Below are 26545 nucleotides of genomic sequence, written 5' to 3'. Positions count from 1 at the left end.
TAGCATAGAGGTGGTTCTGCCTGAGCCTAAGCAGGACCTGACGAACATCCCTCCGGTGTGTGGGAAGATCCGGAGAGAAGACCAAGATGTCGTCCAGGTATACCACCACGCAGGAGTAAAGAAGGTCACGGAAGATGTCGTTGACCAGTTCTTGGAAGACGGCGGGAGCATTGCAGAGACCGAAGGGCATCACACGGTACTCATAGTGTCCGTCCCGGGTATTAAATGCTGTTTTCCACTCGTCTCCCTGACAGATAGGGACCAGGTTATATGCTCCGCGTAGATCCAGCTTGGAGAAGATCCTGACGCCTTTAAGACAATCAAATAACTCAGAGATGAGCGGAAGGGGGTATTTATTTTTAACCGTGATCTGATTGAGACCTCTATAGTCAATACAGGGGCGAAGCGAGCCATCTTTTTTTTTGACAAAGAAGAATCCGGCTCCAGCCGGGGAAGTAGACTTCCGGATGAATCCCCTCGCCAGATTCTCCTCTATGTACTCAGACATGGCCCGGGTTTCTGCCGCAGACAACGGATAAATACGCCCACGGGGTGGAGTGGCACTGGGTACCAGGTCGATCGGGCAATCATATGGCCTATGAGGAGGCAATGTCTCTGCTTCCTTCTTACCGAAGACGTCAGCATAGGGCCAGTAAGGAGCCGGAAGACCGGGTAAATTAGCTGGGATAGGTGGTGGACGAACCGGACGAACCGGAACCAGGCAGGTCTTATGGCAGGCCGGCCCCCACCGGAGTAATTCACCGGAATGCCAGTTCAACACGGGTTCATGTGTCTGGAGCCAAGGTAGACCTAGCAATAGGGAGTGGGAGAGTCCGGACAACACATGGAAGGAGATTACCTCAGAGTGCAGCATTCCCACCTGCAGGGTTATGGGTTCCGTGACGAGCAGGATGGTCACCGGAAGGAGTCTTCCATCCACGGAGGCGACTGAAAAAGGTTCAGCCAGAGACTTGGTGGGAATACGGTATTTCTCAACCAGGGACTGAGAGATGAGGTTTCCAGTGGATCCAGAGTCCAGGTGGGCGAGTTCAAAGTGACGGTTCTCTCCCCAGGAGATAGATACAGACAAAGTCAGGGTTGGAGAGGACTTATTTTTGTCTAGGGCAACCTCTCCGAGCGGTCCTAGACACTGGAGTTTCCCGGCCTCTCCGGGCAGGAACGAATCAGGTGCTCCTTACTGCCACAATAGAAGCAGCTCCCCTCGGCTCGGCGTGACTCTTGGCGAGATTTGACCAACTTGGTCTGGTCGATCTGCATGGACTCGGGTGAGTGCGCCTGGGGAGTGACAGAAGAGGAGACAGGTTTCTGGAAAGTAGGAGCTAGGCGGGGAAACCTTCTCTCACGGGTGGTCTCTTTGGTACGTTCTTGAAACCGGATGTCAATCCGGGTAGCCAGAGACACCAGGTCATTCAGGGTGGTAGGAATGTCCCGACCGGCGAGCTCATCTTTAATCCGACCAGAAAGGCCCTCCCAGAAGACGGACACCAGGGCCTCATTATCCCAGGCAAGCTCAGAAGCGATGGTGCGGAACTGTATGGCATATTGGCCCACGGTGAGACTCCCTTGGCGGAGACGTAGCAAAGAGGAGTCAGATGAGGTCTTTCGTCCCGGTTCATCGAAGACCCTTCGGAAAGCAGAGAGGAAAGACGACAGGTCGGACAACAGGGGATCCCCTCTCTCCCACAGAGGGTTAAGCCATGCCAGTGCCTCCCCAGTGAGATGGGACATGATGAATGCCACTTTGGCTCGGTCGGAGATAAACTGGTGGGCCAGGAATTCAAAGTGCAGGGTGCACTGGTTTATGAAGCCCCGAGCTTGAGCGGGGTCGCCTCCGAAGCGAGGAGGTGCAGAAAGCCGGGGACCGGGGCAGGATGCCATGGTATTGGTGGGCAGCGGCGCTGCCGGGTTGCGAGTCATGACACTAGCGGTGGTTGCTGGTGGAGCAGTCAGAGTGTCCAGGCGAGAGTTGACATTCTGCAGGTGGCTCAGGATGGACTCCTGTTGGGACCTCTGACGGGACAGTTCATGGCATAGGTCCGAGAGCGAGGGAGTTTGGGTGCCACCGGGTTCCATGGCCCGAGCAAACTGTAACTGGACTGGGAGGTGGAACCTCTGAGCAACTATACAAGGGGGCAGTCCTTGTAAGGAAGCGGGTGGCTCCCAGGGAAGGCGGGCAGGTAGTCACGGCTAGTGACGGGGACAGTCTCTGGGTAGAAGGGCAGGAGGACACGGCAGGTGACGGGGACAGTCTCTGGGTAGTAGGGCAGGAGGACACGGCAAGTGACGGGGACAGTCTCTGGGTAGAAGGGCAGGAGGTCACGGCAAGTGACGTGGACAGTCTCTTGACAGGCGGGTGGTCACGGCAAGTGACGTCAGAGCCTCCAGGTAGGCTAGCAGGCAGGTAGCAGGTGGACGCTCCCAGGTGAGCGGGCAAGAGTCTCTGGACTGGCCGGTGGTCACAGCAAGTGATGGCTCCAGGTAGGCTAGCAGGCAGGTAGCAGAGAAGCGCTCCCAGGTGAGCGGGCAAGAGTCTCTGGACAGGCAGGAGGTCACAGCACGTGACGGCAGAGCCTCCAGGTAGGCTAGCAGGCAGGTAGCAGGTGAGCGCTCCCAGGTGAGCGGGCAAGAGTCTCTGGACAGGCAGGTGGTCACGGCAGGTGACGGCAGAGCCTCCAGGTAGGCTAACAGGCAGGTAGCAGGTGAGCGCTCCCAGGTGAGCGGGCAAGAGTCTCAGGACAGGCAGGTGGTCACAGCACGTGACGGCGGAGCCTCCAGGTAGGCTAGCAGACAGGTAGTAGGTGAGCGCTCCCAGGTGAGCGGGCAGACTGATCCATAGACAGACTGGCGGGGCTGGTAGGCAAACTGTCGGACCGCAGATAGATAAGAAACAGGCAGGAATCTGGCAGGTGACTGGCAGGTGACTGGCAGGTAACTGGTAATGGGACCTGGGGGCTGAAGCAGAGTTGAAAGGCTTTGCAACAACATTGCTCGGGCACCTCCATTTTGGAGGAGGTGCCTTATATATGGAGAGGTCCTCCGGCCATTGGCCGGGGACTCCTTAGGACGGCGCGCGCGGCCCCTTTAAGGGAGGGGGAGCGCGCGCGCCCTAAGCACAGAGGCCGGGAAGCAGCGCGCGCTGCCAGCAGAGTGGGAGGAAGCCGCCGGGCACGGAGCGGAGAGGTGAGGGGAACGGCGTCCCTGCCTAGCAGGGGGCAGGGACGCCGACGCTATAATTCACCAAAAAAATGGCAAACTGGGCTAACACAGCTTGCACTATCATATTAGCAAATGAAAAAAAAAAGTTTTTTGAGTTCTGCAATCAGAAGCTCTGCACTGACAAGCTTTGCAGATAGCTGAATTTCAACCCCACAAAAACAAAAAGTGGCCTACAAGGGCTTGATTGCTTTATCACATTAGCAAGTGCAAAAATAGATTAAAGTTATACCCCTGCATGCAGTGTCAGACTGAAGAACATTGGGCCCACCAGAGGATTTGATTCTGAGGGACCACCTTTCTCCTTTCTCCCCCGCTCAAGAGCCCCAATAGCAACTGCAAGGTTTGTACTATGACCTCTCCTGAAGGAGAAGCCAGGGCCCACCGGAGGATTCTCCAGTTGTCTGGTGGGCCAGTCGAACCCTGCCTGCATGGAGCACAGACAGTACACCTGGTGCACAGCACTGTTCTGAGCCATAGGCCCTGCTCTTTCTGTCAGAATCTCAGTAATTGCACAAAAACAAAAAAAGTGCTGCAAGGTCAATTAAACAGGTACACAGCATAGGACTTATCTACACTATCTGACATCCACAGAAGCGCCCATCTATGTAGCTAATATCTCTCATTACACAGGACACAGCACACTCAGCAGCGTCTATCTCCTTCAGTGACATGCATAAAATGGCGCTGAGGGAACATGGCCACTTTTTATATGGAGAGGCCATGTGATTTCAGCAGCCAATTGCAGAAGCCCTTCTGTCTGGGACACTGTGGATGCTTCCTGCGCTCTGATTGGCTAGCCGCGCATTCCTGACTTAAAGTTACCGCCTACAGGAAAAGAAACAAACAAAAAAAAAAACAGTGTGCTGCTGATCTGACCTGTTCTGAGCTATAACCAGCCCCCCCGTTTATCTACCACATCCCCCGCTCATCATACACAAGCACTATGCTACCAAATCTGTAAAAAAAAACAAGTAGTTGCGCCGCAATCCCGTAACCACAGAAATTCACCGAACGTTACCAATTTTCTGGAATTTAACAAATTTTGCTCGCCTTTCCGATCACGAATCCGAATGTGCCACATTCGTGTCAAGCTTAAGTTTGGAAATCAGATTTCGAACATATTCGCTCATCACTAATACTATCCATAACAGCAACTGAAATTGAATAATAAATACATTAATCTATTTATAAGAGGAAAATATAGATATATTTATATTTTTATATTGGTGTGGCAGATATGTATTGACATACTGGACAATCTAAACATAAATGCCACCTCTCTATAGTGGGCATATCCCTCCCCTCTCCTGAGCAACTATGTACTTTTTTGTGTTGTTTTTATTACATGAATTTATTGATATCTATTTTTGGTTGTATCTTTTGAGTATTGGTATTTTGGTCTTATTGGTTGTTCAGGGCCCGGCCGGCACAATACTTGCCTCTTCCCGTGCCCTAGACGCTAGAATGTATGGGATCCTTCCAGGTATGATGTCATTTCCGGGGGCGTGTTCTAGTTCAGCACCAGATGCCAGCGTCTCATGCAGAGACAGAGCTGCCGGTGAAGCTGCAGGAGGAGGTCAGTATCCTAAGCTGAGAAACAGGAGATTGTTCTATTAATTGCTGGTCTGATGTCTTTTTTTCTTGTTGTTTTTGGGGTGAGGGGGTTCATACTTGGGAGTGAGGGATTTGGGGGGGTTAATGCTGGAGGGCAGTCTGGTGAGGTTAATTAATGCTTGTGGAGACCTTAGGGGGCTCTGGGGAATAATGCAGGGATAATGTGTGCTTGTGGGGGCCCTAAGGGGATGTTGTGGACTTGTGAGGGCTCTGGGGGGGATTCTGCGGGCTTGTGGGGGCCCTAAGGGGGATTCAGCGGGCTTGTGGGGGCTCTGGGGGGGATGCTGCGAGCTTGTGGGGCCCTGGGGGGGATGCTGCGGGCTTGTGGGTGCTCTGGGGGGGAAGCTGCGGGCTTGTGGGTGCTCTGGGGGGGATGCTGCGGGCTTGTGGATGCTCTGGGGAGGATGCTGCGGGCTTGTGGGGCCCTGGGGGGGATGCTGTTGGCTTGTGGGGCCCTGTGGTGGATGCTGCGGGCTTGTGGGTGCTCTGGGGGGGATGCTGCGGGCTTGTAGGTGCTCTCGGGGGGATGCTGCGGGCTTGTGGGTGCTCTGGGGGGATGCTGCGGGCTTGTGGGGGCCCTAGGGGGGATTCTGCGGGCTTGGGGGGCCCTGGGGGGGATGCTGCGGGCTTGTGGGTGCTCTGGGGGGTTGCTGCGGGCTTGTGGGGGCCCTGGGGTGGGATGCTGCATGCTTGTAGGTGCTCTGGGGGGGGGTGCTGCGGGCTTGTGGGGGCCCCAGGGGGGGGTGCAGCAGGTATGTGGGGGCCCTTGGGGGGATGCTGCGGGATTGTGGGTGCTCTGGGGGGGATGCTGCGGGCTTGTGGGGGCCCCAGGGGGGGGTGCAGCAGGCTTGTGGAGGCCCCGAGGGGGATGCAGTGGGCTTGTGAGGGCTCTGTGTGGGGCCCAGAAGGCATGGGGCATTACATGGGGTCCAGCCTGCATATGGCATTACATGGGGCCCAGCCTGCATGGGGCATTACATGGGGACCAGGCAGTATTCTCTATGGTGCATTATATGGGATCAATATTTTATATGGAGCATTATACGGGGCTCATAATACTGTAAGGAGGACTATGTGGTGCCCATAATATTGTATGGAGGCCTTAGTGGTGCCATAACACTGTATGGAGGATTATACTGTGCACTGTGCGCTGTGAGGATTCGCCGGTTTCTGAGCTATTCTAGAATTTACAAAAGATATCACTCATGAAATGTAACAAGTCAGTGAAATTTTTGGCATTGTACTATATCTATATCTATAATTTCTCTGCGGTATCTGTGCATCATGAATCGTGGTGTGTGTTAAAGGGGCCACTGAGACTCTTTCGCCCGGGGCCCACGAAAACATGGAGGAGGGAGCATCATGAGACACTCCCTCTCCCATCATTCCTCTTCTGCGTCTGACGCAGCGGCATGATGACGCGCCACGCTGTGTCAGACAGTGGAGCTGGCAGCTGCTGAGGTGATGAGCTGCAGAGACTGAAGCAGCGGGGAAAAAGGAGCGGTAAGTATGTATTTATTTTTAAATCAGTGTGTACTGATAATACTGGAGGACTGGGGCTGCATTTTACCCTACGGGTGGGGGGGGGGGCTGCATTTTACCCTATGGGGGGCTGCATTATACTGTGTACAGGACCATGAGGGAGTGCATTGTACTCTGTGGAAGACCATGAGGGAGTGCATTGTACTGTGTGGAGGACCATGGGGGAGTGCATTGTGCTGTGTGGAGGACCATGGGGGAGTGCATTGTACTGTGTGGAGGACCATGGGGGAGTGCATTGTACTGTGTGGAGGAGCATGTGGGAGTGCATTGTACTGCGTGGAGGGCCACGAGGGAGTGCCTTATACTGTGTGGAGGACCATGGCGAGTGCCTTATACTGTGTGGAGGACCATGGCGAGAGTCTTATACTGTGTGGAGGACCATGGCGAGTGCATTATACTCTATGGAGTGTGGAAAGGTGTGCGGCAGTTGGGGGATCATACTGTGTTGGTGTCATCATACTTTACCCTGGGAGTTGAGGTGGGGTACAGTAGGGTCATTATACTGTGCATGTGGAGGAATTCACCATGGGGGTATCATACTGTGTTTGGGGGACACTTTTGTTGGCACCACACTTTATGGGGAATGAAAGAGGGATCTGGGACGTCAGCAGGAGGAAAATTACTATGTAAAGGCTGGAAAGTTGTGAGATCTGCTCTTCTGTGACCCCGACAATTATTTACATTTTTACATTTTTTGGGGAGGGAGGAGGGCCCAATTAGAACTTCTGCTATGGGGCCCCATGATTCCTATGTACGCCCCTGAATACCAGTCAAACGTTTGAACATCCCTATTCATACAATGGTTTTGCTTATTCTTATTGGAATGTGCACATTGTAGATTCAGACTGAAGGCAACAAAACCACGAAGGAAGGAGCACATGTGGGAATGAGGAGTAAAGAAACAAATATACACTTTAGATTCCTGAGAATACCCCTCTTTTTACTGATGACAACTTTATTAAACCCCCTTGGCATTTTTTCTACCAGATATGTCAGTTCATCATCTGAAATGGCTTCTAATGAACAGGTCGCCTCATCAAGAGCTCACTTGTGAAGTCACTGGCCTTCAGAAAGTATTTGCAACCATCATGTGTGTTTGTTTTGCAGAGGAAGTGCTTGTACACATTCATTCTATGCTAATTCCACAACTGTTCTAAGCCAGAACATGGCAAGGACCAATCAACTGAGCAAAGAGAAACAAAAAGTCCATCATAATTTTAAGGCACGAAGGTCAGTCAAACCAGATATTTGCTAGAACCTTAAAGGTAGCTTCAAGTACAGTCATATATACTATACATTTCTATAATAAAACTGCTTCTCATGAAGTCCACCCCGGGAAAGGACGACCATGAATGATCTCTGCTGCAGAGGATAAGTTCACCAAAGTTACCAGAAAATTGACAGCAGTTCAGATAAGCTCTGATAAATGATGCACAGACATAGAGTAGCAGAGACTAGAGATGAGCGAACCCAAACTTACAAGTTCAGCGTTTGGTCTGATGCAAAATCCTGAACATGAACTTCTCCCGGAAGTCTGTTTTAATGTACAGAGTTCCGGTGGAAGTCCAGGAGCGAGAGAGATTTTTTTTTTACCAGTTAGAAATATTCGGGTCTCCATTATTTTCAATGGAGTTCGGGTTCTGCTTTAAATTCTAGTACTGTTCTGGTACCTGAACCGAACTTTAGATTAAAGTTCTAAGGGTCCGCTCATCCCGAACAGAGACATTGCAACATAAATTGTCCAGAGGAGTCTGCGAAAAACCGTCTTTATGGTTGAACTGCTGCAAAGAAGCCGCTACAAGACAAGAAGAGGAAGAGACTTTTTTTGGTGAAAGCAACACAAGAACTGGATATTAGATCACTGGACATCTGTACTGTGCTCTGATAAGTCAAAATGTGAGATTTTGGTCCCAAACACGATATGTTTGTGAGAAAAGAGGAGCGGATGGTTTCTACATTTGTGGTTCCACTGCGAAGCATGTAGGCGGAGGTGCGATGTTGTGGGAGGTGGTGAGGGGGCGCATTGCGGGTGACACTCTTGGTGATTTATTACAAAATTAAAAGAAAACAGATTTTGGTACTGTGTTATCCAGTTGAAAATAGACTGAAGAGAAACAAAATAATAATCACGTAAATATGACCTCTTGTAGTGGCTAAAAAATAACATAAATGGAGTTACACTAACTACTTATGTCTCTCCATCAGGCATAGTATAATAAAGTATACGGAGAAACACATAAATACACAAAAAGAGAAATAAACTGGAAAGTTAAAAAGCACAATAGGGTCTTATCCGAGTATAACGTGAGAAGGGATAAGCAAAAGTGCTCACCTGGTAAAGGGTGTATGACCACAACGGCTTTAAGGCTTATGAAAGCTGCTGCAGACCACGGCTTGGAGAATCTTTAGAGTTTGGAAGTAGATGGGTTAAATTCTGCGCTGCCGGAGGAACAACGATGGACTGGAATCGGATATCCATGAATTAATAGCGGTTTTAAAAAAAAACAAAAACCCTATTTATGGATATCTTATTCGTGATTCCTGTCTATTCTTGTTCCTCTGGCAGTGCAGAATTTAACCCATTTACATCTAGCCTCTGAAAATATACAAAAAGAGCAGAGACCTGGTGGAATAAATGAACATGTAAAAAAAAAAAAAAAACATTAAATATGTGGTGTGAAAGTTTAATCGCCTCTAAACTTATGTAAGACCAAAGACCTGATGCCCTCGTCTTATCTGGAGTAGATTCCTCAGATGTTGAAAGACATAAATCCTCACGTCAGATTTAGAGTTCGTGTAGACAGACTGACCGGCGGTATGATACGACCACTGATCGGTAAACTTTTTCCGATCGGCAGTTGTTTAAATACCCGTTAGCATAGGAAAACCAAAGAGATCTGTACATGGCTGACATAGTTCTCGGCAGTGCAAGTCTTGTTTACATAGAATAATGTGCTGCCGATAATGATGACCTTATACGCTGCATAAAAGATCACTTCACGTAATGAAAAATCATTTTGCTAGTTCACTGGGTGATCAGCACCCTGTTTACACAGCAAGGTAATCGTGAAACAAATGTCTTTAACCCCTTTAAAGCCTAAGACATATTAATACGTATCTGCGCCCTGGGCTTTAAGAGCCTGATACGTATTAGTATGTCTTTGCGATTGCGCCCGCACACAGGCTGTGCGGGGCAATCGCCGCCGGGTGTCAGCTGATTGTCACAGCTGACACCCGGTACTATGTGCAGGGAGCGGACCCGCACCTCTCCCGGCACATTAACACCCGCAATCCTGCGATCGAAGTCGATCGCAGCATTGCGGTGGCTAAGGGGCAAAGGGGAGGTGATCGGGATACTCACCTCCTCTTCCGGCCTCCAGCGCTGTCTTCCGCCGCTTCCCGGATGTTGCCATGATGACATCCAGGTCACCAGACAGCAGGATGATTTTCTGGTCATGCGCAGTGCATGACCAAACTATCTTCTCCCTGAGCAGCGATGACAGCCTGCATAGCACAAGGATGGTGCTCCATTCCTGTGCTATGCAGGCGATCAGAATAAAAAAAGTGAAAGTCCCATGGTGGGACAAAGTATAAAAATAAAAAAACTGTCAGAAAGTGAAAAAAAAATGTGTAAAAATATTACAAAAAAAATAAAAAAAATAATCCACCAAAAATATAAAAAGAATGTACCCATCAATAAATATTATTATGAAAAAAAACAAACAATAAAAGTACACATATTTGGTATTGCCACATCCAGAACGACCTGACCTATAAAATAGTCCCACTAGTTAACCCCTTCAGTTAATACGGCAAAAAAAAAAAACAAAGCAAAAAACAATGCTTTATCACCATACTGCCAAGCAAAAAATGGAATAACACGCGATCAAAAAGACGAATATAAATAAAAATGGTACCGCTGAAAATGTCATCTTCTCCCGCAAAAAACAAGCTGCCATACAGCTCCATCAGCCAAAAAATAAAAAAGTTATAGCTCTCAGAATAAAGCGATGCAAAAAAATAATTTTTTCTATAAAATTGCTTTTATTATGTAAAAGCACCAAAACATAGAAAAACGATATAAATGTGGTACCGCTGTAAACGTACTGACCCGAAGAATAAAACTACCTTATCAATTTTACCACACGCGGAGCAGAATAAAAAAATAAAAAATAAACAATTCCTGAATTGTTGGTTTTTGTTTATTTTGCCTCCCAAAAATCGGAACAGAAAGCAATCAAAAAATGTCACGTGCCTGAAAATGGCAAGAATAAAAATGTCAACTCATCCCGCAAAAAACAAGCCATCACATGACTCTGTCGGCCAAAATATGGAAAAATTATAGCTCTCAAAATATGGCGATGCAAAAACTAGATTTTACAAAAAAATGCGTCTTTTAGTGTGTGACAGCTGTCAATCATAAAAACCCGATATGATTCTGGTATCGCTGTAATCACACCGACCCGAAGAATAAAGTCGTCTAATCACTTATACCGCACGAGGAACGGTGTAAAAAATAAACTCTCAGGTTAGGGTTAGGGTTGGGGTTGGGGTTGTGCTAGGGTTAGGGTTGGGCTAAGGTTGTGCTAGGGTTAGGGTTGGGGTTAGGGCTAGGGTTGGGCTAGGGTTGGGGTTAGGGCTAGGCTAGGGTTAGGGTTGAGGTCGGGTTAGGATTGGGGTTAGGGTTGGGCTAGGGTAAGGGTTGGGATTTTTTTCAAAAAAAAAAAAAAAAAAAAAAATGACGATATGGCAACTAGTGTTGAGCGCAAGTGCTCGCTACTTGAGTTTGCATCAGGTGCTCGGACATGCATTGAGTATCGTGGGTGCTCGAGTGACATGCTCGAGTCTCCGCCCTATATGCTTCGCGGCCAAAAAAACTTGCGGGGATTTCCTGCCATGCACGAGCGATCCCCGCATGTTTTTTTTGGGTGTCTAATAACCGTGAAACATGAGGGCGGGGACTCGAGCATGTCACTCGAGCACCCTTGATACATGGTGCATTCCTGAGTACCCGATGCAAACTCAAGTAGCGAGCACATGCACTCAAGACTAATGACAACTTATTCAATATGATGACCTAATGTTTTCAAATTCTGTATCGCATCTCTGGGTTCAAAATGTTCACTATACCCCTTGATAAAATCCTTGAGGGGTGTAGTTTCCAAAATGAGGTCACTTGTGGGGGGTTTCCACTATTTAGGCGCATCAGGGGCTCTCCAAACGCAACATGGCGTCCACTAATTATTCAAGCAAATTTTACAGTCAAAAAGTCAAATGGCGCTCCTTCCCTTCCGAACCCTGCCGTGCGCCCAAACAGTGGTTTTCCCCCACATATGGGGTATCTGCTTACTCAGGAGAAATTGCACAACAAACTGCATGGTGCAATTTCTCCTGTTACCCTTATGAAAATGCAAAAGTGGGGGCTGAAAAACATTTTTGTGGGAAAAATGTGAAAATTTCATTTTTACGGCTCAATGTTATAAACTTCTGTGAAGCACCTTGGGGTCCAATGTGCTCACCACACATCTAGATAAGTTCCCTGAGGGGTATAGTTTCCAAAATGGTGTAACTTGTGGGTGGTTTCCACTGTTTAGGCACATCAGGGGCTCTCCAAACGCAACATGGCGTCCACTAATTATTCAAGCAAATTTTACAATCAAAAAGTCAAATGGCGCTCCTTCCCTTCCGAACCCTGCCGTGCGCCCAAACAGTGATTTTCCCCCTCATATGGGGTATCTGCTTACTCAGGAGAAATTGCACAACAAACTGCATGGTGCAATTTCTCCTGTTACCCTTATGAAAATGCAAAAGTGGGGGCTGAAAAACATTTTTGTGGGAAAAATGTGAAAATTTTATTTTTACGGCTCAATGTTATAAACTTCTGTGAAGCACCTGGGGGTCCAAGGTGCTCACCACACATCTAGATAAGTTCCCTGAGGGGTATAGTTTCCAAAATGGTGTAACTTGTGGGTGGTTTCCACTGTTTAGGCACATCAGGGGCTCTCCAAACGCAACATGGCGTCCACTAATTATTCAAGCAAATTTTACAATGAAAAAGTCAAATGGCGCTCCTTCCCTTCCGAACACTGCCGTGCGCCCAAACAGTGATTTTCCCCCACATATGGGGTATCTGCTTACTCAGGAGAAATTGCACAACAAACTGCATGGTGCAATTTCTCCTGTTACCCTTATGAAAATGCAAAATTTGGGGCTGAAAAACATTTTTGTGGGAAAAATGTGAAAATTTTATTTTTACAGCTCAATGTTATAAACTTCTGTGAAGCACCTGGGGGTTCAAGGTGCTCACCACACATCTAGATAAGTTCCCTGAGGGATCTAGTTTCCAAAATGGTGTCACTTGTGGGGGGTTTCCACTGTTTAGGCACATCAGGAGCTCCCCAAAAGCAACATGGCATCCACTAATTATTCAAGAAAATTTTACATTCAATAAGTCAAATGGCGCTCCTTCCCTTCTGAACCCTGCCGTGAACCCAAACAATGTTTTTTCCCCACATATGGGGTATCTGCATGCCCAGGGGAAATTGCACAACAAATTTTGGGGTCCATTTTTTCCTGTTACCCCTGCAAAAATAAAAAAATTGGGTCTAAAGTAACATTTTTGTGAAAAAAGTTAAATGTTAATTTTTTTCTTCCACATTCCAAAAATTCCTGTGAAGCACCTGAAGGGTTAATAAAGTTCTTGAATGTGGTTTTGAGCACCTTGAGGGGTGCAGTTTTTAGAATGGTGTCACTTTTGGGTATTTTCTGTCCTTAAAGACCCCTCAAAGTGACTTCAAATATGATGTGGTCCCTGAAAAAAATGGTTTTGTAAATTTTGTTGGAAAAATGAGAAATTGCTGGTCATCTTTTAACCCTTATAGCTCCCTAATAAAAAAAAAAATTTGGCTCCAAAATTGTGCTGATGTAAAGTAGACATGTGGGAAATGTTATTTATTAACTATTTTGTGTGACATATCTCACAAGGGCATAAAAATTCAAATTTTGAAAATTGCAAAATTTTCGCCAAATTTCCATTTTTTTCACAAATAAACGCAAGTGATATCGAAGAAATTTTACCACAATCATGAAGTACAATATGTCACGAAAAAAAGCATTCTCAGAATCAGGAGGATCCGTTGAAGCGTTCCAGAGTAATTACCTCATAAAGTGACAGTGGTCAGAATTGTAAAAATTGGCCTGGTCATTAACGTGCAAACCACCTTGGGTTGTAAAGGGGTTAAAAACTCTAGTACACAATTATCTTGCAGTGTAAATGCCCCTTCTTTGTAGAGTGTTTCAAAGATTGTGATAACTTCAATATGGTTTATGTTGTGTCCTGTACAGTGGGATCTGTATCTTGTCTTTAGTCCTTACATGATTGCAGGTTTTGTAGCTCCTCACATTGCAAGAATAAGTTCTTCTTGGTGTATCAGAGGGCATTAAGCTTCTGATCACGATCTTTCTAACATTTGGAGGTTGTCTGTAGCATCACAAAGGAAGGTTTGACTATAGGTTTTAGCCGGTAATCCTTCATCCTACATCTTGGTAGGATATGGTGACGTTTTCTAGCTGTTTTTCTTGATACCTCTAGCTAAGAGTCGTTGGTCACTACCAGGGGGACACAATTGTTCCTTCTTTTTCTCTACAACGTATACTGAAGTTGATTGACTTCTGGGCTTCTGGGTGGCTCTGATGATCTGATCAACAGAGCTAGAACTGTAGCCTTTACTTAAAAATGTCCTTGTAGGAATCAAGTGTTCATATATTCCTGTCTGTTGGGCTGGAACACATACAATTATATCTGATGGCTATAGACAATTAGCTTTTTAATGTCTCTGGGGTGGAAGCTATCCTATCCGAGGTATGTAGGATGGTCAATAGGTTTGGGATACAGGGATTTCTGTATTGAACAATTTTGAATCTTTATGGTGGTGTCCATAAAGTTGATTTCTGTATATGAGTGGTCCAATAGGATCAGTGATCGATTTTTGTGCACCAATGGTGGCTCCGCGCTGGCTCGGTATGACCCCTCACAAGGTCCAAAATAATGAAAATACCAAAAATTCCGAGGCTGAAATTTTATCATTTGTATTTCTGGCTTGATAAAGGCCCATTATGGCTGAAACGTTGCATTGTCTAACTCATTTTTGTATCTTCGCTATGTGATTTTAAGGATCGAATAAAAGCTATGTTTTATCCCTATACAAACTCTCTGTTGCCTTGGAATTTTTGGTATTTTTATGAGTGGTCCAATGTCAGGTTTATGGTGGGATGAAACTTTCATGGAGCTTTATTTATTTTTGATCAGAGTCAGTTCATATTATTAAGATGTCACCAATGTAATGGAATTAGGCCAAGAGTTTTGATGGAGCTGGATGCGAAAAAAGTCCCTTTCCAGTTCTGCCATGAAATGTTTGGCGTACTTGGGTGCTATTTTGCTGCCCATGGTGGTTCCAGTGTTTGTAGATATAACTCCTCACTGAAATAGAACAAATTATACATGATGATACATCTGGCGAGTTGTAACACAGACTCAGAAGGAATCCATTCCCAATTTCTTCAACATTCAGGCAGGCAGCTTGTCCATCTTCATATGGAATGTTAGAATGCAGGGATTTCCCATCCATGGTGGCAATGGTGGCAGACTTGGAGAGGGGACCTATGGTAGATATTTTGCTCAATACGTCCTTGGTGTCTTGCAGATAGCTGGATGTTTTTCTTACCAGTGGTTTAAGGACACTACTTATCCATCCTGAATTTTTTTCAGTGAGTAGTTCCACTCCTGAGATGCTTGGCCTCCTTGGGTTGCTTGGCTTATGTATCTAGTATCAGGTATCATGTATGCATGTATCAAGTACAAAAGTTTTGTAGAATATGAAAACAGACCACTGATGACCCTTCTTAATTTCCTCATAAAATTTGGAGTTGGGTCTTCATACAGTTAGGCGTAGTGCTGTATGTCCGTCAACTGGCTGTGGAACCACCTTTATCCACGATATCATTGTTGTTTTTCATGCTATGAATTGTCATTCTCCCTGGAACACTGATATTAAATGTTTCCTTTCTCTGTTTATCCAATATTGTAGACTGCACCAAATGTCTAAATGAGTCAATATACTGCTCCAAAACAGCGTTGTGGCCAGGTGGAGGTGTCCAGTCAGATTTTATCTTTTCCTGAAGCCATGAAGAGGCCTTCACGAGGGAACGTGAAAATGTCTCAGGAGCCATTTTTCAACACCAGGCCACATGTTAGTTGTGTGTCTGTGAGCAGCCTGTGTGACCTAGACCTGCTCCCATGGCCTGAAGTGTCTCCAGACTTGTCTCCTATCGAGCACATCTGGAATGTCATTGGTCGGTGATTACACAGGAGCTGCCAGCAGCGGATATTGATGATTTTACCAAGTGCATCCAGCAGCTCAACCTTCCTCAGACAACCATTAATAACCTCAGTCATAGCAGCCAAGGCTGGAAGTACTGGGATTTCTGCACATGGCGCTCATACTCCAGACTGAATAAATCAAGATGGTTTGAAAATCTTGTTTCCATTTTTTCATTGTTTGCATGTCTTTAACATATCTCCATCCTGTGATTACAAAAATTCACAACTTTTCCTTCTTTGTGTTGCAATATCAATATTGAGGAGCGTGTAGATAGATGTTGTGGCTGTTTGGCTCTCATGAATTGGCCAATTTATGCACCAAGTACCTTAATTTATTCTATATAGTAGTAATGCAGTTTACATTTTGTATATTCAGTGTTTGCATACATCTTATCGCTTACAGAGTGCTGCTGTATGCTTTTGTTTGTATATCATGCAGTCAAAACAGCTTGCACCAGTTCACACTTGTTTTATTCTGTTCAGAGGGGCTGGTTAGTTTTTTGTTTCCCCTTTATTCATTGTCACAGATTAGCACTTTTACCCTCATTAATTTTTCATTAGTGGAGTCTTGTTCTTGTGGTGACTCCAGCATCAGTTCATCGTCACAAGTCTCCAAATCTTCACAAATCATATCGAAGGACTCTGTCGGTGGATCTCCGTCCATAGGTCGCTCTGACGTCTCAGTGAGATTCTTTTTTATTAGACACTGCAGCTCTTTTTGACGGGTGCAAATATTTTACCTGCAAAATAGTTGACAACATTTAATTAGGTTGGTTGCTTTTAGTTCAGTATATCGGAGTGAATGATACTATCATATAACTGACACATAATTCTAGGCAACCTGAAGAAAACTGTAACTATACAGATGTGTCCACCCTTAAATCTCCAAAAATTCCTTGCTGCACAAATCCGATATATTATCTTGACACATTAGCAAAAACAATGCACATTATAACCACTGGGTGGCCATAGACATATAAACAAAAACATCTCCTGGCAGAGTACCATGAGATCATATTTTCTTTAACGTAAGTAGAGTCCATATCTTTATAGAACCAAGAAAAAGGGGATTGTATGGGAAAAATATCAACAGACCAGATGGTAAATACCCAATCCCAAGAAAAGGCAGCCAGAGAAAGAAGCCATTAAATAATTATACAATTTATTGAATCTTAAATAGAACAGGTAAAAATTGTTACTAGTAAAAAGTGGTTTCCGTGAGAAGCACAACTAGATAAGGCAGATGAAAAAAAGCAAAAGAAGGAGACAATATCCCTATAAGCCGCCCCGAACAACAACCGCATATGTATAAGGCATGTGCATTTAAACTGACTGAGATCAGATAATACAAATATCATATAACTCTAGTTCATAAAATGATCAATGCTGTAGAAGTCAGAACAGTAGTATCAAATGAGGCTGAAGTGAGACTCTAATGCCATCAATGGTAGCATCAAGTCACCTGGCATATATACACCACAAGTCCGTGGTATATACCAGAGCTCCTTGATATAGTTAGACAGCCAGAAACTGATAACCCTTAGAGTAACACTATGTACATATGTAAGTGTCTTAAGGGCTATAGAAGATACAAGATATTGGTACAAGCAACATTACCTAGAGACATGTTGAATGTGCGGTGTGCAGGCACCGCTGACAGGGGACTAATAGCGCGCCTCGACGCACGTTTCGCCTTGATGGCTTCGTCAGGAGGGGTGGCTTAGTGATGTATAGGTGGGTCTATATATATGACTCAGCGTGAGAGCCGACTAATGGACGCAAAGTAAACCCCGATGCCACGCCCCCTCCGGCAGCCGGGCGGGCCCCGAGCACACCGCACAGTGCAGGGCGGAAGTAACAACAACCGGCCCGCTGCCACGGCAACCCAGGCCCGTCCCAGATGCCGGGGGAGCGCAGGATCAGGTATTTACCATCTGGTCTGTTGATATTTTTCCCATACAATCCCCTTTTTCTTGATTCTATGTTCTCATTAAGAGAAAAATTTAATAGGTGTTAGAGTCCATATCTTTGCCGGAAGATGATGGCAGTGATACTCAACCATCATCTGCTTATAACAGACTGTCAACCTGTTAAATGCCACTGTCAATCTGTGACAGCGGCATTTAATGTGGGCCAGCAGGGGGGCAGACTATTCTATGCACTCATCATTGGGCGCCAATGGGTTGCCATGATGGCCAGGTGTCTGATGAAGCATTGGTGCCTCTTATCCTGGAAATCCTGTGAAAGTCAGTCTGTAGCTGGGGTTCAGAGGAGACGGGTGATTTTACTGTGGTATTGCTGTGTATTGTACAAGCATTCAGATGCCCCTAAGGGCACTAACAAATAAAGTAAAATACGAAAAGAATGTTTAGAAAAACATGAAAAAAAAAAATATAAAGTTTAAATCACCGTCTTTTCCCACATTAAAAATTAAGAAATAAAAAAATGCACGTATTTAGTGTCGATGTGTTCATAAGAGTCTGATCTATGAAAATATAAATTAAATTAATCCAATTAGTAAATGACGTATCAAAAAAAAAAAATCAAAATGTCAGAATTGCGGGTTTTTTGGCCGCCATAATGATACAAAAAATGTAGTAAAAAGCAATCAAAACATTTTATCTACCCCAAAATTATATCAATAAAATCATTGGCTAGGGGCAACAAAACTATTCCTCACACAAGTCCATTTCCCAAAAAATGAAAAATGTTACGGTTCTCGGAAAATGGCGAAAAGTTTTTTTTTTTTTTTTATAAATTTCAGATTTTTATTTTCACCATGTAAATAAAATAAAACCTAAGCATGTTTGGTATCCGCCTACTCATACTGACCTGGAGAATTATACTGCCAGGTCATTTTACCATAAAATGAGTGCTGTAACTAAAAAAACTAAAAAAAACTGTTTCAGAATTGCGCTTTTTTTTTGCAATTTCTCCACACTTGGAATTTTTTTTCCCTCTTTCCAGTACATCACATGATAAAATGAGTTGTTTCATTCAAAAGTACAACTTGTCCTGTAGAAAACAAGCCCCAACATGATGGCTATGTGGACGGAAAAATAAAAAAGTTATGGGCTCTTGAAATAAGGAGAGGAAAAAAAACGCAGAGGAAAGAAGGGACCCCAGGGGTGTGGACCGGCTGGTAGCCACCACACGCCCGCATCTACCTGAGTAGAGGCGTCAGGCCAAGGGGGAGACCGGTCCCCGAAACTAGTGGAGGCGGGGAACTACCCTCAGCTAGAAACCGGAGGCTGTGACATTTTATGTGGTGCAGCCCCTCACTACACCCGCTAGGAAGGCACCACATAGGGTCAGGGAAACTGGCGCCGAGGTTTACCCAGAGAAGGCCCGAGGCAGCCGGACAGAAGCGTGGTCACTGGTGGGGTATGACAGGCCAGAGGAAGGACACACAAAGGGGGTCCTGTGAAACACTCCAAAATTATGAGAGTTGGCCGAGCCCCTCACCTGGTGAACATAGTGCGACGCAGGAAGTTACAGCCGGCCGGAGTAACGTGGAATAATGAACTGTGAGTAAAGATCCTGGACTGCATTACAGAGACTCTGAGTTATTATTCCCGCGCACCATCACCCCCATCATCCACCTACACTGCCCTGGGGCGACACTCCTCCCGTGGGGGATTATACCATTCCTGTGCTGCTCACCAACATCAGCCCCAGCGGTCTGCCCTGCAGCGGCGGTTCATCCTGACCGCAATCCACGGGTGGCGTAGTCGGACATTTGAAAATAATGAAAACCATATCAATTGACTGCCATTGGTTTGACCACCCTGAGCCACGGGACCGAGTCATCGCCACTGTGACTACGACCCCCAGCATCCCACAAAAGGCCCGGTTCCGGGTTCCCCACACGGCCCAGGGGGCGAGTCAAGGACACGTCAGTATAAACTGTTACAGGTCAGGTGTTATAGAAAGGTGTACAAATTTATAGTTAGTTTCTTAAGGAAATCTAGGAAATCATTATAATTAATAGATTGGGGAATTTCCCCCGTCCTCACCTTGTAAGAAATTAATTTGTCGTTCAATTCCGTTTTTTCTGCAGAATAAAATTAGAACACAATCAAAGGACGACATTAAGGCATATTTATCAAATCTGTCTTATTTTAGACAGCGAAAACTTAGACTTAGACTGTCTGAAAATGCTGCAGATTTATCACAGCAGTTCAGGCTGTTGTAAGAGTGTTTAGTTTACACCACTCATCAGTTGGTTTACTTTGTGCCAGAAATGTGCCCTCACAATTTTTGTGCATTTTTTTGTAATTTTTAAAATGTAAAAGATAAAAATATATATATTTTTTTTCTACTAAAATACAAAGGAAAAATGTGTCTTCTTTAACTTTAGGCCTTTTTGAGATCATTTCACCTTCAACTTGCTTAACCGTTTCACAATAACAGTAATTTTGACCAGGGGTCCCCGAACTTTTACATGCCACTGTAGATTGTAAAAAAAAAAAATCGATTTTATTAAGAATTTACTCCAAAGTTTTGGAATTTGGGAGATTCCATTTGTGTGAAATCTAGATGTCAGCCATTGTGTTTGATTCTGAGGGCTGAGAAGGGGTTAAAGAAAAACTAATAAATTTTTATACTCACCTCTTGTTGACCCTCCTACCTACTGATCGACTCCTCTTTGGCCTTCTTCTCCTTCTAAGTCTTTGGTCATGCATCGCCACTGATTAGACCCCATGTGATCATGTCTAGCCAGCATTGACGAGCAACGCGCCCCTTGTGACAGCATGGGACTAAGTCAGAGGCAGCACCTATCCGGTGGGCTGGAAGGTGAAGAAAACTGAGGAGGTGCTGTTTGGAAACAAGGTGTGAGAGCGGCAGTGGCGTGACAGGTATGGGATGGGCCAAAAAGTGGGGAATATAATATTTTTTTCCGGTGCCAACCAAATGTCCCCTGCCCTAACCAGTGAATTTGCCAAATTCAAATTTTGGGAAATTCGATCAACTCCATTCAATCGACTCCAGTGATCACAGACCATCAACGTCTGAAATGTAGTTGGCCGATAAGATATAATTCTGGACCAACCTATGTCCAGGAATGATCCATTGTTGAAAGAACAGCCCCAGAAAGATTGGTAATTTTTTGCTCGATGTCACTGAACATTTATGGCCAGGTTGAACAACTAATGGTCATTGTGGAACTAAAGGTGTGCAGGTGTGTCAGCGTAAGGATGCGATAGTCTCAGTGGTCTTACATCACCCCAAGCAGCACATACACCTCTCCAGCAGGGGGAAGGAAAAGGCCCAATACCGACTCTGAATCTGTGATCTACAAATTATGCAACTGAATAAAGAAATTTAATGCGAAAAGAATTTAAACACTGAATGTTGAAAACGGGAAGTAAATTACAAAGGAAAGTACCAAGAAATGTTTATATGATAATTGAAGAAACAATAAATGATAACAAAGGTCAAACAGTTCAGAACAGCCTTGAGAATTTGGAATCTCCCGGACCACTGATATATCTATCTCTCTAATATCTATTTATCTAATATTGATCTGTCGGATTGCTGGGAAGGCGGCGTGCACGCAAGCATACCCCTCATGCTTCCAGGTGTACCATGGCTCCCCGGCGGGTTGCCTCTCGCCGCTCCCTGGTTGTGAGGGGTTGCTTCAGGGGGCAAGTCTGGCTCGACTTGCCCGTGTACTCTGTTCCAGGGGACCTGCCTCAGGGCGTGGTGTGGTTGGGAGGCAGGACGTCGTCGCTTACAGCACTAACGCTATTCAGGGATCTTGGGCCCTGGGTTCCCCAGCTTCAGCTGTTGCCAGGAGACATGGTATCCTATATCTCCTGGTTCAGGTCTGTAATGGGAGATTCCTTTTTCTCCACCCTCCTCGCCCCTTCCTGTGTCAGGTGATCCATGAGAGGGATATTTAAACCCGCCATATCCTCTTGTTCACCGCTAATTATTCAGTTGCCCTTCAGTGGTATGATTGGTAGTTCTTTTGTGATTGTTTCTTTGGTTTGTCTCTGGCTCTGGTGCCCTCTGGTTTCTACATCTGTTTTTATGCTCCTTGACCTTCCAAGTTTGTTTGTTAGGTTCGTCTCTGCCTTACCGGTATAGTTTATTGGTGTGCTTGACCCAACTGTGGCCAGTGTGCCCAGCCACCAGCCACTCCGCTATTGGTGTGACGCCCTGCAGCTGCAGGCTGTCACAGAACTCCTGGGTGGTGCACAGACGGATTCTCCCCAGTGGCCTCAATACATGCAGACATCTCCACCCAAGTCCACTAGATGGAGCCCTGTCAGGTATATATATACTGGGGGGTGGAGTTCAGGAAGTCAGTCAGTGGGAAGCAGTGAGTGTGACACGATGCTGTAGCACCAGACAAGCTGAGGTCTGTGTGGCTGAAAACCAGGCTAGGCCCAAGCTGCGGGCTAGTCTGGCCAGTGAGAGCCTAGAGTGGGCCAGAAGACAAGGAGAGGAGAAGGGACAGAGGAACCACAGAGGGTTTGTCCCCTGATGCAAGCCGGGCACCGGGCCTAAGCCTATTGGGACCTCCATGCCCAGTAGGGAATCCGGCATACTGAGGAGGATTTCATATCCCTTGGTCCACCCGTGAATACCGCACATTTAGAGGACTAGGTAGAACGAAAGCTCCGGCGTCCAGGGATCGTGGTAACCAGGGGAAACCCCTCGCCGCCAAGCATACGGGTGAGAGAAACATCAAGGAAGCTAGACCCTGTTCCAGGCAGGTCAGAGGCTCCAGGGAGAGAGACAGGAAGATACAGAAAGGAGGCCTTACACCCGCTCACTGGGGAGCAAGTCCAGAAGTGCACACCACCTACAAGTACCCCGGACCATACCTGCCTACCATCTGCAGTAAAGGTACTGAAACTAGCCCCGGAGTGTGTGTCTGTTCTTCCTCTGACCCGGCTGGGTCCCCTCTCTCCTGCATCCCTTCACACCACCCTGCCCCGGGGGCCCGCTCCGCCTGTGGGGAGCAGAAATACCTCAGCTGCCATCCCAACATCCCCCGGAGGTCTGCAGCAGCGCTGGTAATCATTACCAGGTACAACAGGTGGCGTCACGAACTGTTTATTTATTTTATTCAAGTTCCAATCCCCTTTTTCAAGAGTGACCCCAGGGTACGGGCCCGGGAGCCGACCACCGCGACATCCCCAAACCAGGTAAAGGCCTGGGTACCGAGTCATCCCCATCCCCTGGGCATGTCATTGGCACCTGGGAAGGGCTCTGCCAAAGTCCCCCTCTCTTTAGTGGGAGCGGGTGAAGAGTACTCCGACCCTCAAGGGTGTGCATTATCGTGTCGGCTTGCGCCAAGTGTGTCTGGCATACTGCTATTGCTGTCCATCATTACGGTCATCTCACCACTACTTGAGTGTCACACTATTATCTATCTATCTACCTAATATTTATCTATCCTATATCTATTTGTTCATCTATTTACTATATTTGAGCAAAAACTATCCTGGGTATGCTGTTCCAATGTCCAGTCCGTGGCTCTGTGGCCGCTGCACCAGGGTAGTCTTCACTTTTTGGCATCTTTGGCACATTTGGCTTAAATTAGTCCTCACACATGATGATGTCACATAATGCCTAATAATTAATGTCATGACATCACGGGGCCTAGCAAACACCCAAAGTGCCCAGGTGTCTATGGAGGACTGGACCACAGACCCCAGAGGACCAGACCAGCATGAAACTTTTTGCTCAACTTAACTTTCTACCTCTCAAGCTTGATGCGCTCTCTCTCTCTAAAAGAGTGGCTAGGGTGTCTCCATGTCTTGATCTGTGACTGAAGTTTAATTTTTTCCCCAGGGACCACGCCGACCTTAATTCGGCCTCGTGCCTCCTGCCTGCGCTAAGCAGAACGCTCAGATTTCCCCAGAATATGCCTTTCTATCTATATCATCTGTTAGAACAGTACAGTGAGATAACACTCTTATCTTTCCGGTCCTGAGCTGGTTATTGAGAGACGTTACACGAGACAATTCCTCTTTTTCTTTTCTGTACTTTTTTATATTGCACAATTATAAACTAATAAAAAATTTATATGTTAAAAAAAGTTTAGGGGTTGAAGTCGAGATCAGCACATTTGTCCAATTTGGATGTCATAGAAGAAGGTTCCCCGCTCAAGTCCTCCCTCCATAAGCCACAACAGACATGAGCCACCCCTGTATAACATGGATGACTATTCATCTGTTGCTTTAAAGTGAATTGCCGGAAAATTACTCCAATCTAAAAGGGGCTATCTGTAGTGAGACCACCCCTTTATGGTCCTTTGCACCAAACCATACACACTCTGATTAGATACGAGGTTGAGTAAATGATCATATCCATGGAGTAATCAGAACTGGGTCAAATTAAAACTACAGTAATATGTGCCTTCCCCCGAGGAAATGTATCAGGACCAATAATGTTTATAAATAATGAAAAATTTGGGCTTGGTGAAATCGTCAAAATTGCCCACCCACAGGATGCAGAAGATTGTCTCAGCCTGAGAAGGATCACATGACTTCGGGTAGACTTCGCCATAATGCCTGGCTCATATCACATCACATGGTAAAGCTCAGCCAATCAGTAAGGAATATCACAGCCTGTATAAAAGCAAAGGCAGGGAATGCAGCAGCCATGTTCTGGTGAATCTGGATAGGAATAGGACGTCACAGCTCACATCTTAGCAATACAAATAGGGAGATAAATCCATAAACATTTAAGAAACTGTACAGATAGTGTATGACAGCACGGTGGCGAAGATTTGTGTGTAAGGAAAAAAGTATAGTGTTGTTTGGGCAATTGAAGGCTCTGGAGTAGTTCTGATTCGCCATGAATAGAATTTCCTGGGAAGATTTGGAGAATTCAAATTTCAAACAATTCCCTTATTTTTACACAGATCATGTCATCCCTGCCTCCTCCAGACATACAGTGGTGGCCAAAAGTATTGGCACCCCTGCAATTCTGTCAGATAATACTCAGTTTCTTCCTGAAAATGATTGCAATCACAAATTCTTTGGTATTATTATCTTCATATAATTTGCTTGCAAGGAAAAAACACAAAAGAGAATGAAGCAAAAATCAAATCATTGATCATTTCACACAAAACTCCAAAAAAGGGTCGGACAAAAGTATTGGCACCCTCAGCCTAATACTTGGTTGCACAACCTTTAGCCAAAATAATGGCAAACAACCGCTTCCGGTAACCATCAATGAGTTTCTTATAATGCTCTGCTGGAATTGTAGACCATTCTTCTTTGGCAAACTGCTCCAGGTCCCTGATATTTGAAGGGTGCCTTCTCCAAACTGCCATTTTGAGATCTCTCCACAGGTTTTCTATGGGATTCAGGTCTGGACTCATTGCTGGCCACCTTAGAAGTCTCCAGTGCTTTCTCTCAAACCATTTTATAGTGCTTTTGGAAGTGTGTTTTGGGTCATTGTCCTGCTGGAAGACCCATGACCTCTGAGGGAGACCCAGCTTTCTCACACTGGGCCCTACATTATGCTGCAAAATTTGTTGGTAGTCTTCAGACTTCATAATGCCATGCACACGGTCAAGCAGTCCAGTGCCCGAGGCAGCAAAGCAACCCCAAAACATCAGGGAACCTCCGCCATGTTTGACTGTAGGGACCGTGTTCTTTTCTTTGAATGCCTCTTTTTTTTCCTGTATACTCTATGTTGATGCTTTTTCCCAAAAAGCTCTACTTTTGGCTCATCTGACCAGAGAACATTCTTCCAAAACGTTTTAGGCTTTCTCAGGTAAGTTTTGTCAAACTCCAGCCTGGCTTTTTTATGTCTCGGGGTAAGAAGTGTAGTCTTCCTGGGTATCCTACCATACAGTCCCTTTTCATTCAGACGCCGATGGATAGTACGGGTTGACACTGTTGCACCCTCGGACTGCAGGGCAGCTTGAACTTGTTTGGATGTTAGTCGAGGTTCTTTATCCACCATCCGCACAATCTTGCGTTGAAATCTCTCGTCAATTTTTCTTTTCCGTCCACATCTAGGGAGGTTAGCCACAGTGCCATGGGCTTTACACTTCTTGATGACACTGCGCATGGAAGACACAGGAACATTCAGGTCTTTGGAGATGGACTTGTAGCCTTGAGATTGCTCATGCTTCCTCACAATTTGGTTTCTCAAGTCCTCAGACAGTTCTTTGGTCTTCTTTCTTTTCTCCATGCTCAATGTGGTACACACAAGGACACAGGACAGAGGTTGAGTCAACTTTAATCCATGTTAACTGGCTGCAAGTGTGATTTAGTTATTGCCAACACCTGTTAGGTGCCACAGGTAAGTTACAGGTGCTGTTAATTACACCAATTAGAGAAGCATCACATGATTTTCCAAACAGTGCCAATACTTTTGTCCACCCCCTTTTTTAGGTTTGGTGTGGAATTGTATCCAATTTGGCTTTAGGACAATTCTTTTTGTGTTTTTTCATTGAAGACAAATTAAATAAAGATAATAATACCAAAGAATTTGTGATTGCAATCATTTTCAGGAAGAAACTGAGTATTATCTGACAGAATTGCAGGGGTGCCAATACTTTTTGCCACCATTGTAAGGGAATAGGGGTTCCCAAAAAAATAGGTGAAATAAATCAACCACAAACAAATAAATTAGTAAAGAAATAAATATAATAATAAAAAGTCACTCAGATAAAAGAAATAAAATGCTAAAAAAAAATAATCATAAAAATTAAGAGAAAAACACATAGAATCACACATATAAAAGAAATAAAGAAATTAGTAAATAAATGTAAAAAATTAATTAAATAATGAAGAT

General features: G+C 45.5%; 1 protein-coding gene across 3 annotated transcripts in view; it reads right to left on the bottom strand.

Moving 5' to 3' along the window:
- Positions 1–15977: 15977 nt before the first annotated feature.
- LOC141253090 (B- and T-lymphocyte attenuator-like) overlaps positions 15978–26545 on the bottom strand; it is a 33797-nt gene continuing 23229 nt past the window's right edge. For 2 of the 3 annotated variants that reach the window (XR_012314225.1, XM_073670848.1), the window contains one exon: positions 15978–16512. Coding sequence is in view for 2 of the 3 variants with exons in the window: in XM_073670848.1 (XP_073526949.1) it covers positions 16472–16512 (41 nt within the window). In the remaining variant the exon portion in view is untranslated. Of the gene's footprint in view, positions 16513–19788; positions 19827–26545 lie in introns of all 3 variants that reach the window. The other variant, XM_073670847.1, reaches the window with a different exon arrangement.

The sequence above is a fragment of the Phyllobates terribilis genome, unplaced genomic scaffold, assembly GCF_046119375.1.
Source record: "Phyllobates terribilis strain yellow unplaced genomic scaffold, ASM4611937v1 Scaffold_2__4_contigs__length_985480577, whole genome shotgun sequence".
NCBI classification, from domain to species: domain Eukaryota; kingdom Metazoa; phylum Chordata; class Amphibia; order Anura; family Dendrobatidae; genus Phyllobates; species Phyllobates terribilis.
Note: the sequence above shows the minus strand (reverse complement) of the source record. Positions and strands in the feature narration are given on the sequence as shown.